This window comes from Scardinius erythrophthalmus, assembly GCF_964197995.2.
Source record: "Scardinius erythrophthalmus genome assembly, chromosome: 14".
Taxonomy (NCBI): Eukaryota; Metazoa; Chordata; class Actinopteri; order Cypriniformes; family Leuciscidae; genus Scardinius; species Scardinius erythrophthalmus.
The window spans coordinates 1,849,192-1,863,919 of record NC_138234.1 but is presented as its reverse complement, the minus strand read 5'-3'; the positions used below and the strand labels follow the sequence as shown (position 1 = coordinate 1,863,919).

At 38.2% G+C, this 14,728-nt stretch overlaps 1 protein-coding gene across 1 annotated transcript; it reads right to left on the bottom strand.

Moving 5' to 3' along the window:
* Nucleotides 1–2: 2 nt before the first annotated feature.
* camk1ga (calcium/calmodulin-dependent protein kinase IGa) lies at nucleotides 3–14,435 on the bottom strand. The gene is made up of 13 exons (XM_081383862.1): nucleotides 14,302–14,435; nucleotides 13,459–13,571; nucleotides 10,000–10,125; nucleotides 8,717–8,791; nucleotides 8,492–8,630; nucleotides 7,316–7,439; nucleotides 6,690–6,765; nucleotides 6,488–6,600; nucleotides 5,740–5,818; nucleotides 5,138–5,225; nucleotides 1,943–2,271; nucleotides 697–800; nucleotides 3–458 (listed from the first exon to the last, which is right to left on the bottom strand). Exons 2-12 carry the CDS (start codon nucleotides 13,542–13,544, stop codon nucleotides 728–730), a joined length of 1,308 nt encoding a protein of 435 aa, XP_081239988.1. The 5' UTR covers nucleotides 13,545–13,571; nucleotides 14,302–14,435; the 3' UTR covers nucleotides 3–458; nucleotides 697–727.
* Nucleotides 14,436–14,728: the final 293 nt, after the last annotated feature.

Here is a 14,728-nt window from a genome sequence, read left to right as displayed (position 1 = left end):
TTGGTGTGTAAATAGTTTTATTTGATGTCTTTAATACAGCAGCGTTTCTGATTACAGCGGGGTCTGTGATAATACACATTTACTGAAATTAGATACAGTGATCTTATAAGCACATATAAAACACAAACAGAGAGATTATAACAGCAAAGATAAATAAGTCCTTAAATAAGAAAAGTCCTTCAGTGTTTATACACACACTCAAACACACAGCTGTGGCACATGTGATCCGCCCTTCCCATGATGCACCCTGATCAGCCCACCACGGGTGTAAATATGACTACTGTACATGTATACGCAGACAGTAGGTGAAATAATGAGCGTCCGGTCTCACGCTCGCAGTCTCTTCAGTCCGAGATGAAGCTTTGAGAAGCGGATGTGTGTGTGCGATTGGCACTCGTTTGACCCGGTCTGTGGCTCCGACGTGTGACGGGACGAGCCGACGCTCAGATAAACACCATCTGAGAGAGAGAGAGATAGACAGAGAGAGAGAGAGATAGACAGAGAGAGAGAGAGAAGAGAGAGAGAGAGTTTTACACGAACTTCCCCAGCAAAGTGAGTAAACATGATAACTAATACGCCAGATTGGCTCGTGATTCTACAGTGTTTCCCGCCACAGTTGATTTTTACCCGCAAACCCTGCACACACACCTTCACGATCACGTGACGGTTAAAGCGGAGGCCTGAGAGGATACTCACTTCATTTGATTGACAGCTATCAGTCAGACGATTACATCAGAGAGCAAACGCCGGTCTGAAGGGTCTGGCCACGCCCATCTGAGCCACACATCATCCTGTCCGACCTGAGACACACAGAACACACTCATGAGGGCTTGAACCTCATTCACTTCCAAAACAGTACAATCACTAAGTCAATAAGTATTTACATGTATGTATATTTATGTACATTTTAAAAGCCATAAACTGCAATATTTATCAACACTTGTTGCATGAATTAATGAATGAATTGAATGAATCATAGAATGGGAGTTCTGAATCAGCGAATAGACCTTTTTGACTCACCGAATCTGCTCATTTGAAACATCCAACTGAATCGATTCACAGAGTCAAATGAGTTGATTCACTGAGTTGAATTTATGAAACAACTACTTGAGTCCGTTAGGAATCAATTCACTGAATCAGAGTTATGAATTGATTCACTGAAATTTCAGCTACACAAATAAATCAATTCACAGAATCAAACGAGTTGATTCACTGAGTTGAATTTACAAAACAACTACTTGAGTCCATTAGGAATCGATTCACAGAGTCAAATGAGTTGATTCACTGAGTTGAATTTATGAAACAACTACTTGAGTCCGTTAGGAATCAATTCACTGAATCAGAGTTATGAATTGATTCACTGAAATTTCAGCTACACAAATAAATCAATTCACAGAATCAAACGAGTTGATTCACTGAGTTGAATTTACAAAACAACTACTTGAGTCCATTAGGAATCGATTCACTGAATCAAATGAGTTGATTCACTGAGTTGAATTTACGAAACAACTTATTGAGTCCGTTAGGAATCGATTCACAGAATCAAATGAGTTAATTCACTGAGTTGAATTTACGAAACAACTACTTGAGTCCGTTAGGAATCGGTTCACAGAATCAGAGTTATGAATTGATTCATTGAAATGAATCAAACACAGTTTTTGCTACTTTAGTTTTTGTATTAACTTTCTCAAATTTGTGATTTGAACAAGGAATAACCGTAAAACTAGACATGCTCTTTGGGAATTGTGATATTCATTATGTTGTTCGATGTTTCTATTTTTTGGGTCAGATTCAAAGGCATGACCGCACGAATTCTTCATAAACCCCAGAATGCATTGTTCAGTGAAAATGGCCCAGGATGGTGAACGAACATGAGAGAGATGTCAATTACAAAAGATATTAAAAAGTCTGTATCTGGCGCAGTATTTGACGCTAGCATCACCTGTTAGCGGCGCAGTCTGACGCACACAGGTCCGACTCTGAGTGGTACGCGTGTTGACCGGTCTCAGAGATGACCAGCGCGTGCATCGGCTCGCTGTTGCAGGCCTTGAGCGGGCCGTGCCCCCTGATGACATCAGCGTGAGGCGACAGGGTCATGTGACTGCACGAGGGGTTCCCGTTGGTGTCCAGCTCGCTGGGGGCGGGGCCTGGAGACGAGACGTCCAGCACCTCGATCAGCGGGGTCGGGCTCAGGGTCGTGACCTCAGGGTCAGTGTGAGACAGCTGAAGACGTCGCATGTAACTGACCGCCACCGTCACGTTGATGGCTTGCTAAAACACACACATGCTCATATATTCAATATTTGTGTAGCGCTTTTCACAATACACATCATTTTAAAGCAGCTTTACGCATTACAATTTACAGTGATCTGTTAAAAGTTATGTATTTCAGAAATGTACATATACAAAATCCCAGTTAGCGAAAAATGTATTAATTTAAACAATGTAATAATTTAATGCAGAAACAAAGAGCTGATTGAAGTAATGAATACTTGAATATAGGCACTGACTCATTCACACAGCGACACAGGATGAGTGTATTAGGGCTGTCAAAATGTCTGAAAAGCTAAATTCGAATTAAATATTAGTCTTAATCTTAATCTTAAATATTAGCATAATTCAAATTATATTCCAATTCTAAAGGCAATACTTAAAGGAACACTCCGACTTTTTGGGACTTTAGCTTATTCACAGTATCCCCCAGAGTAAGATAAGTCCATACATACCTTTTTCATTTCTGTGCGTTCTGTAAGTGTTATTTGACGCACCCACCGCTAGCCTAGCTTAGCACAAAGACTGGATGTAAATGGATAGTGTTAGCATAGTAATCCCAATAAGTGACAAAATAATGCAAACATTTTCCTATTTACATGTTGTGATCTGTATAGTCACAGCGTGTACAAATAACAAGGCTATATGAGACAGAGACCCTTTTTAATCGTATAAATACTGGGAACTATATTCTCACTAGACGTAGGAGCACAGCTACTTGGGCGGAGTGATTAGCGCAGCACACGAGACGCCCTGTGGTGAGGAGCAGAGAGTTCGCTCAGAGTTGAAGTAATAGAATCAGCAATTACTAGATAGTAAATTTATAGTTTACAATCATGGGTGTTCGCTGTATTGTAAAGAGCTGCGACAATAAACAAGGGAGACCAGGTAATACTATGATGTTTCATAGAATTCCAACCAAAAACGCTGACCTGATGAATCGATGGCTACTTATCCAAACACACCTGTAAACAGCATCAATAAGTATTTCGTTTGCTCTGAACATTTTACTATAGACGACTATTTTGAAAAAAATGCAAGTTGCCACACGGACCATGAAATGTGTGCTAAAGGATACAGCCATCCCATCGATAATAAAGACAGGACAAATTGAATCACCTGTTGCTGCGGTAAGTGTTCCGTTATGTTTTGAGATGACTTACATTAGCCATACTGTAACAGTGCCATGCTAATGTAATGTAAACTTAGTAGTGACACTATTACGTGAATAGAGGCTCCGTGTATCCCCTTTATTGTTATTATCACTCTACTATGAATGATCATTATAACAAAATCACTTACTTGGTGGACAGCTGACCATTAGGTTCACTCGGCATGGGGCGTTTCTTCCAGTTGATCTTCCGTGGTAGTGACGCAAATATTTTGATTGTGTGCTTGATCATCACTCATCAAGCCTTGACATTGATGGCAATACCCGGTCCCATTCATTACAACAAAGGCACTCGGTTTCTGTCGGCATAGGTTGGCATGTTCCAAATTTACACCACCAGTCCGTGTTCGTTCTGATTCTCCCTTCGACATCAATCTGTTCGGCATCTTGTCTTACAGCTTCCAAAGTTTGTAACTCCTCGTCTGTGTATTCTGGCTCAAAACTATATGGTTCTGGATCTTGGTCTGATACACAGTAAAATTCCTCTGACAATTCCTCAAAGTCAGCCATGATCACGAGTCGCGTTCGCTACTAGCTAGTCTGTCACGTTTGTTTTGTTTACGGAACCATCAACAACAGGGCGTCTCGTGTGCTGCGCTAATCACTCCGCCCAAGTAGCTGTGCTCCTACGCCTAGTGAGAATATAGTTCCCAGTATTTATACGATTAAAAATGGTCTCTGTCTCATATAGCCTTGTTATTTGTACACGCTGTGACTATACAGATCACAACATGTAAATAGGAAAATGTTTGCATTATTTTGTCACTTATTGGGATTACTATGCTAACACTATCCATTTACATCCAGTCTTTGTGCTAAGCTAGGCTAGCGGTGGGTGCGTCAAATAACACTTACAGAACGCACAGAAATGAAAAAGGTATGTATGGACTTATCTAACTCTGGGGGATACTGTGAATAAGCTAAAGTCCCAAAAAGTCGGAGTGTTCCTTTAATGATAAAGGGAAAAAAGTGCTGTATTGTCTCCTATGCCCACAAGAGGGCGCAATGAGCAAATATAAACCAAATCAAGCATCGCATCTTTTATTCAAATGAAATGGCGTTCACTTTTTAAAGTGCATTAACTTTTGAAACAATTGTTCTTAAATAAAATATAATTTCCTTAGTTTGATGCACTATTGTAACCTAATTTTCCTTGCATGCACATTATGTAAGTGCATCAGTAACCTGAGAAAACACACAGCGTAATGAACTACATCAACACTTCCATTCAGAAACACTCACTTCTACTCACTACATCTACATATTGATCATCACAAACACCAGACGCTCAGATGTTTTTATCTTTTTATCTTTCAGCAAGCTTTTATCTATTTACTCATAAATATGATTCATCAAACATGTTTTTTCATGAACCAGTTTATTCATGAATCAACATTGTTTTTTTCAAAATAATGTTATTCGTGGATCAGAATAACTGAATCATCATATTTTTATCGATTAGTTTATTAAGTATTTCATAATAAAAAAAAATTATTCATGCATAAGTTTATTCATGATAAAGTATGTTTGATTAATAATAGGTCAATCTGGTAATGAATTAGTGTGTTTATTGACAAATCAGGTTGTTTATTTGTGCAAATTTGAATGTGCAGTTTGTTTTTAAATTCGACGAAATATTGGAAATTAAAATGTTCTTTGACAGCCCCGGAGTGTGTGCGTGATCTGCTCTCTCACCTTCCACTTGGATTTGGCAAAGTTCTTCTGCATCTGCTCACAGACGGACTGAATAATATTGTCATTGTGCGCCGTGTCTCCAATTATCCTGCATAAAGAGAACAATAGCTCACTTATTCATGAACCAGCATATTCCATATTCCATATACCATTCATACATTTATGAATCTGCATGTTTATTTATACATTTGTTTATTCATGAATAAGAATTATTATTCATCATGTGATTTCCATGAATCATGAATCAACATGCTTATTGCAAAATTAATGTTTATTCATGAATCTGTATATTTATTTATGAATCAGCATATTCCTATGCATTCGTTTATTTATGAAGTTTTTCATAAATAAACACTTGTCTGTTTATTCACACATAAGTACATTTATTCATGAATCAGCATGTTTGATTATTAATAAGTCAATATAGTAATGAATCAGAATATTTATTGATGAAGTAGGATGTATATTTGTTTAATCGTGATTTGCAGTTGTTTTTTTTTCATGATTCAATATGTTAATCATGTTTATTCGTGACTCAGTTCATCAGTCCACATATAAACAGGCTTTAGAACTGTACTTGGATTCTCCGAGGTGTTTCTCACCATGGATGACTGAGCGCTTGTTCAGTTGTGTAGCGTTTATTAGGGTTTTTCTCCAGCATGTGCCTAATAAAGTCCTTTGCTGCAGAAAACAGGACAAACCAGAATTATTCACAAAGATTTTCAATACATACTAACATTAAAGGTGCAGTGTGTAAGTTTTAGCGGCATCTAGTGGTGAGGTTGTGAACTGCACCCAACAGAAGTTACGGTGGCCGACAGGAAGTGATGTCGTCGTCTGAGACAGCAGAGAGTAGCCGGTTAAACAATGAGGTTTCTTTACAAAGATAGATTAAGAAATTAGGTTTACTTAATTATTCAGTAAAACAATATGCGAATATTATTGTGACTTGTTCATCATTGTGTCAGTGTTTTATTCACTGACTTTAGCTGAAGCTTCTTTACACGAAGAACAACATAGTGACGAAACGCGTTTGTCCGTTCAGGGCCACCGTAGAAACATGTCAATGTAAGCGGACCCGCGATGTGTGTAGAGAGAAATGGCTCATTCTAAGCTAATAAACACATAACGGTTCATTATGTAAGGTCTTTATACACCACTGAAAACATGTTTATGTTTATGATATTGCATTTCTGTCAACAGATCCTCCTAAATATTACACACTGCTCCTTTAACATACTAAGAATACATGCTGACATTTTAAAAAGAGACCAATGTTTGATGTTGTACTGCAGCTGATGGCCTACAGGTGGCAGTAATAACAGTGTGTGTAAAGTGTTTCAGACGCACCTGACTCAGAGATGTCGTCCCAGTATGGCGAGTGAAACGCATATTCTGCCTTCATGATCTTGGAGAAAAGGCGCGTTTCATTCTCCTCATAAAATGGCGGGTAGCCGCTCAACCTGAACAAACACATGAGGAGATCAGCGTTTGAGGAAAAACACACCTGACCGGATCTCAAGAGTGTGTGTAATGATGACGGCCGACTCACAGAATGTACGTTATGACGCCGATAGACCAGCAATCCACCGCTTTACTGTACGGTTTCTGAGCCAGAACTTCGGGAGCTGATGAGAATAATCACCATAATTAGAATAATAACCGTAATGAGAATCATCACTGTAATGAGAATCATCACCGAAATGAGAATCATCTCTGTAATGAGAATCATCACCGTAATGAGAATCATAACCGTAATGAGAATCATCACTGTAATGAGAATCATAACCGTAATGAGAAACATCACCGTAATGAGAATCATCACCGTAATGAGAATCATCACTGTAATGAGAATCATAACCGTAATGAGAATCATCACTGTAATGAGAATCATCACTGTAATGAGAATCATCACCGTAATGAGATTCATAACCGTAATAAGAATCATAACCGTAGTGAGAATCATAACCGTAATGAGAATCATCACCGAAATGAGAATCATAACCGTAATGAGAATCATAACCGTAATGAGAATTATCACCGTAATGAGAATCATAATGAGAATCATCACCGCAATGAGAATCATAATGAGAATCATCACCGTAATGAGAATCATCACCGTTATGAGAATCATCACCATTACAGGCAATCTAACAGCAGAAGTAAAAGCGTTCGTACCAACATATCCTGGCGTTCCACATGCCGTGGACATCACGCCGTGATCTGCCATCTTCGACAGACCGAAGTCACTGATCATGATCTTAGCGTTCTCCTCTGGACTGTAGTACAGCAGGTTCTCCGGCTACAGACGGATAAAACAGTGGACATTAATAACATTTAGGACCTATTACACCACTGATATTAGTTTTAGGCTCTACTGTAACAGGTTTTCCTGAAGCAGAGTTTCTTGTTTGCATGACATGTGGACTCAATAAATCCTTTTCTGAGCAATTCAGTACAATTTGTATCTTTTATTTAGAATACATACAAATGTAAATTACGTCTTTTAATTTGACAAAAGATTTAAAGCAAAGTTTTTGAAGAGTGCGCATGTGCGACTGTGCTCTAGTACGTAAGAACGAGACTATGATTTAACGATGTATGATTTATGATTTACGATGATTTAACGATGTATGATTTATGATTTACGATGATAACGATTTATGATTAAATCTGGAAATAAAGCAAAATAACTGAGAAAAATTAAAAATAGTCCTCAGATGCCATGTCTGTAATTTATAGTAAAACATCTAGCATTAATTTGATCTCAAACAGATTCATTAAAAGTATTTATTACTCCACCACCTGCGTGACGTCATTACCAATTTGCGACAGTACGTTTCGGGAAACAGTCGTGACTCGCTAGTTGATTTCTTCAACGATCCATCGTACTATAGTAGTGAAGCAGCGAGTTACGGCGTTGTACGGGAAACACGCCGCTGTTTAGTTCATGTCTCTATGAAGCCCCTCCTTCTGAAAAGCACACTGTGCTCTGATTGGTCGGTTGGAGCAGTGTGTTGTGATTGGTCGAGCGCTTAAGTGTGTTTGGGAAATGTCCCGCCTCTTACCATAACCGTCAGTTTAACACACTAGTAACGAACTCAACCAGGCCCCGCCCCTTTATTCTGCATATGAATTAATTAAATGAGGAATATTGTGACATGTTCGTTCTGGAAGAAACTCAAGACTACAATTGAGGCGTTTCAGGGAGATTATAGAAACAGTGACGCTTATATAGAGAATAACTGGAACTTTGCAGAACTTTCCATGAGAATTGAACGTGTAAAACGCATAATAGGTTGTCTTTAATTAAAACCTCGACAGAAGATGGATTAGAAGATCAAGCTCTCTCACCTTCAGGTCTCTGTGGACGATGCTGTTCTGGTGCAGGTAGGAAACGGCCTCCAGGACCTGTTTGATCACACGGCTGGCGTCTTTTTCCGTGAAAACACCCCGATCCAGAATACGGTCAAACAGCTCTCCGCCCGACACCCTTCACAGACACCCAGACATGTACGAGTTAATACACACGCTGAAAGACTGTTTGTGTGTATATTTTAGGCATTATCAAACACGTACAGCTCCATGACCAAGTAATAGTGTGTTCTCGTTTCGTAGAAATCTTCCAGTCCCACCACGTTATCATGCTTTATCCTGAAAGAGAGAGAGACTTCAGAATCCAGAACATGGTGTTTGGTGTTGGTCTGTAGTGTTGTGTCAGTAGTGTTAGGGGTTGGTGGTCTATGTGGAGTCAGGCGTGTTTGTGTTAATGGTCGTGATATTTGTGGTCTGTAGATTTTAATCTGTGATGTTTGCGTCTGTGAATAGGAATTTTCATTATAACTTTTAACCACAAGGTGGCGCTGCCCGGAAACTTCTTAAGTACTTTCAGGGCATGGTGCCGAAGACACATACCAAGTTTTGTAAAAAAACGCCAATGTTTGTAAAATATAGCATATTACGACCAAATTCAAAATGGCCAACACCCAAAATGGCCGATATGGGAAAATTGGGCATCGTTCGACTCGGCATGCTGCACCAGTGAGAGTTCTGTGATTTTTTGGGATTCAGCCTTGGCGTGTGTTATGACAACCATGACCTGAGGCTGCCTGCACAGTTTCGGCGTGGTGCCACCTAGTGGTCAGGAGATATAAAAGATGGCTCTTTTTGCTTATAACTTGTGAAAGATTTGGCCAAAAAAAATCACAAAACTTGAACAATACCAAATTTTCCCATATCAGCCATTTGGGGTGTCGGCCATTTTGAATTTTGTCGTAAAATGCTATATTTTACAAACATTGGCGTTTCTTTACAAAACTTGGTTTGTGTCTTCGACACCATGCCCTGATGGTGCTCAAAAAGTTTCCGGGCAGCGCCACCCTGTGGTCAAAAGGCTATAACAAAATTTCCAAAAATGCTAAAAACCTTTGACTAAATTAGCTTATTGTAATGAAACTGGTCTTAATAGATTCCTTGGGTCATGCTGAGAACATAGATACCAATTTTGTCAAATTTAGCCAAACTTCCTGTCCGCCATTTTAAAATTTTTCAAACTCCTCCAAGACCGTTGGTCCAATTTTCACCAAAATCAAATCGTATCATCTTCAAACAAAAAAGTTACAGATTTCGTGTCGGTAGGTGAAACTGTTTTCATATACTGCATCAACAAAGTTAATGGAATGATGCCAAAATGACTGTGATTGGGCTTGTGGTCTTTATATTAATGGCCTGTGATGTTTGCTGTATTGATGATATTGTTCTGTAGTCATTATGTAAATGGCCTGTATTGTTTATGGTCTGTAATCTTTGACCAGGATCTCTGATGATTATATTTGTTGTTTGTGTCTCGTTTCGTCTCGTACCTCTTCAGCACCTTGATCTCGTTCTCAAGGTTGGAGTGGTGCAGCTGTTTTTTCTTCACACACTTCAGGGCGTAGAAATTCCCAGTCTTTTTCTCTTTCACCAGGTAGACCTCAGAGAACGAGCCCCTGCAGAAACACATGAATGTTGAAGCCCCAGCGAGTGAGCTTGAGATCAGCACTAATCTCTCAGCACAAGGCACAGCTGTGTGTGTGTGTGTGTGTGTGTGTGTGTGTGTCCAGTTTGTTCATTAAAGACTTCAACTCACCTGGTCTATCTTAAATAACTGTCCTAGGACGAGGATTACTGAGCGTTACGTAAGAGACCCAGTACCGCCCCTAACGACTCATTACCCACAATGCATCTAATCCAGAACACCTTAGAAAACCCTTGCAACGGCCCAGAACAACACAGAAAGCACCTGGCAATGTCCTCATCATGTTTGTCACATTGTCAAACCATGTGTGTGTGAAAACACACTCCTACAGCAGAGATTATCACAGACTGAGATTGAGAACATGATGATCGAATGATTATTTGAAGTCAAATCTGTAATGCTTTAGTTTAAATCAATGCTGTAATCCACATGAATGTGTGCAGGAGCCAATTATGACACTCATTCTATACGTTATTAAATAATTCATAGATTATATAAGAATAATTCACGAATTAACAAGAAAATTTAACAAAGATTCGTCAGATCTAGTTCTCTTTTGGAGACAGATTTGTCCCTGTGTTGGTGTAGCTTCATAAACCCACTCACATTCACCGTCTCGGTAATCCTTTAATTAACTAGTGTCAGGATGTTCTCTGATGTCTGTGTCATTCCCCTGCTGATGAAGATTGACAGGTGTCAAAACAAGAGAGAGAGAGAGAGAGAGATGACTCACTAATGCTCACACGACCAACAAACTCCTGACAAGCATTTCTGAATATCAACTTACAAAACTCCACGCCTCATAATGACTCATAAAGCTTTATAACACTTCATAATGCTTCATAATGATTCATTAATTCTTCTCTATTCCTCAGTATGCCTTGCAAAGCTTTGAAACTCCTTATACTGTCTCGTACAGCTTCATAACGGCTTCTGGTGCATTAAAATGCAGATTATTTTGTAGTGCCTCATAATGCTTCAAAACATCTCATAACACTTCATACTGCTACATAAACTTTCATAAGATTTCATAATGTGTCGTGACGTGTCGCAGTGTTATAAAATGCTTCATAGCAACTCTTAACACTTCACAATACCTCACAATGGCTCAGTAATTTACAAAGCTACATAACCCCTTATAGATTCCTGTGAAGTTCCACAACTCTTCAACAACACTTCAAAAAGCTTCATAACAGTTTATAGTGGCTATAAAAGCTTCATAACAGTTTATAGTGGCTATAAAAGCTTCATAACAGTTTATAGTGGCTATAAAAGCTTCATAACAGTTTATAGTGGCTATAAAAGCTTCATAACATTTTTTAACACTTTGCAATGCTCCATAACAACTCATAAAGCTTCATAAAGCTTCATAACACTTCATAAAGATCCATATTACTTACACTGCCTCATAATAGTTCAGTTTACCATATGAAGCTTCCTAACACATTATAGTGCCCCATAAAGCATTATAACACTTCATAACAGCTCCTAACACTTCATAACTGTAAAAGTGCTTCATAAAGCTTCATAACATTTCGGAATGCTCTGTAATGACACGATTATAATTAAACCTGCTTTCATTCAAAACGCTTTAAAAAGTGTCATAAGAGCTTATATTGCCTCTTAAAGCTTCATAGCATTTTGCCCACTTTATAATTCTTCATAACACGTTAAAACGCCTCAGTAATGCCTTACAAAGTTTTCTAACACCTTATAGAGTCTCATACTGATTTATAACATTACATAAAGCTTCATATTCATAATACCTCAGCTTCATGAACCTTCACAAAGTGTCATAAGAGTTTATAGCGCCTCTTAAAGCTTCATAACATTGTAATGGTTCGTAAAGCTTCATAAATCTTTGCAATGCCTCATAATTGTTCATTATGACTTACAAAGCTTCCTAACTCCCCATAGTGCCCCATAAAGCTTCAAAACATCTTATACTGCTTCAGAAAGCTTCATAACCCCTCATAAGGACCTTTTACTTCACAATGCCTTGTAATAGTTCAGCACAGCCTTGCAAAGCTCATAATACTTCATAACATCTCATTATACTTCATAACTCTTCATTAAGTGTTATAAGAGCTTACTGTACATTGACTATTAAAGCTTCAAAACACCCAATAAAGCTTCATACCCCTTCATAAACTGTCATAAGAACTTACTGTATAATGACTTAAAGCATCATGGCATTTTGGCCCACTTTATAAGCCTTAATAACAACTCTTGAAGATTCATAAAACTTCACTACACTTGATGATGATTCATAATGGTTCAGTAAAGCCTCCAAACACCTTATAGTTCCACATTAATTTTTAAATATTTCATAACACTTCATAACCGTTCATAAACTGTTGTAAGAGCTTGAAATGCCTCTTAAAGCTTCATTACATTTCAGAACGCTTTGTAATAACTCATAACACTTCAAAAAGCTTCATCGTGCCTCATAATGCTTCATAACCCTTCATAAAGTGCCATAGGGGATAATAGTAAGGATGCACCAATATGAAAATTTTGGCCGATACCGATAACCGATGATTCTTTATATTTGAAAGCCGATAACCGATATGTTGGTCTATAAACTTAAAATCCAAATTTTTATAATATTTTTGAGAGCCTGATACAAAAATAAAAGTCTCACCATTAAAAGCCACGTCCAAAACGCACAATTATGACGTTCTCGTTATAATTTTATGAAGCCGATATGACAGACTTGCGCTGCTCATGTTGTACTTTACCATATTTTTATTTTTTTAAAGTGATTTCAATCATATTTCAAGCATTTTAAAACCATCATGTTGAACAGTGCGCATCTGAAGCGTCTCAACTGGAGGAAATAATACATTGTTTATCAGCTTTAATATATCGGCCACATTTTTTTATCGGGCCGATAACGAAAACATTCAAAATGAACCGATATCGGCCGATACCGATATATCATGCATCCCTAGATATTCCAACCTCTTAAAGCTTTATAACATTTCAGATTGCTCCGTAATGCGTCTTAAAACTTCAAAACGATGAATAATGCATGAAATAATATTCTGCATTAGTGCTAACCGGTTCCTCCAGGTGTTTCTCAATAGGATGAACGGCTTCATTGATAAAAATGTCCCCTGGTCCTCAATCCGTTAATCTGAGTCTCAGGCTCAGACGCATGTGTCTCCTCTGAGAAGTAAAGCTCCTGATCCTGTAATAGCGCTCGAGCTCGCAAAAACACCTTCAGCTGATTCCTGACTCAGGAAACTTCAGTGTCTCGTCATAAAATCACAGCGATCTCCGTGAAACGCTCCATACTTACGATCCCAGAACCTCCTTGAAGTCGAAGATCTCCTTGATGTTGTTGGTGATCTTCTTCCAGCTGCAGTTGATCTCCTTCCGACCCATCGCGGCTCGGGTTTCACAAACCGACTCCTGAAACACACACATCTGTCATATTAATCACAGAAACCATCACATGTTCATAATCTTCATCTTATTATATAAAGGTGGAGAAGGTCACGGCCGGTCACACTAATGAATCCCGGTGCGTTTCTGAGAAGAGTTTTGATCTCTGACCTCTGACCTCTCTATGTGGGTTAATGCATTTAATATCTGGAATCACTTTACTTTAAAGTTACAGTATGAACTTTCACTGAACAATGATTCTACAGCATTTATTAATCTTAACTAATAGTAATTGAAACATGTTCTAATGCATCATCAAATCAAATGTTGTATTTGTTACAAACATGAGCAAGCGATATTAAGTAAGTTATATTTTTACTAACAGTAAAACAAAGTCTAACGAATGCTTTAAAAATAGTTCATTTTAGCTAATGCATTAACACTTTAACTAATAAAGCGTCACTTAAACAACATTAACAAACATTATTACACGACATAATGTTAATTTGTTAACACACATTTGAATAGTTAAGAATAATTATTTATTTTCATATATGTTTATATGTGTTTATATAAATTTTGCGCATGCATATCATTTACATTTGTCTTTGTTATTTTAATGTCGTTCTCTTTAGCGTTTAACATGTCAAAATATTCACAACAGTTGAAATACCGAGTTTAGAATAAACAGAAATATGATCACGTGTGAGTTCTCAGAGACATGATAATTCATATAAAAAGAAGAAGCCAGTCTTACCGGAGTGATGATGAGGATGAGGATGAGGAGACGCAGTTGTTGAGCATCTACCTGAACTCTCACGCGCTCGCTTCAGCTTCATGAGCGCGCGGGGGGGGCGGGGCCGAGGCGAGTGACGTCACCCGCGATCACCTGACAGCCAATCACAATAACCTTCCTGTTTTGTTGTTTAAAGCATTAATAAAACTTTTTTTTTTTTAAATCACAATAACCTTCCCCTGCAAATAATGCGTTTCAAATCAAGTGGCAAATGACGTTAAATATGCTGCCTTGTACTTTAATGGTGAAGGGAAAGTTTTATTAGTTTTGGTGTAAGTTGGGGAATAACTTGGAAATAATGTAGCCTATAGTATATACAGCAATGCAAATGTTGTTCAAAAGAATATATTTTCTTTCAAAACAATATGTAAACAGGCAGCTTTAATTA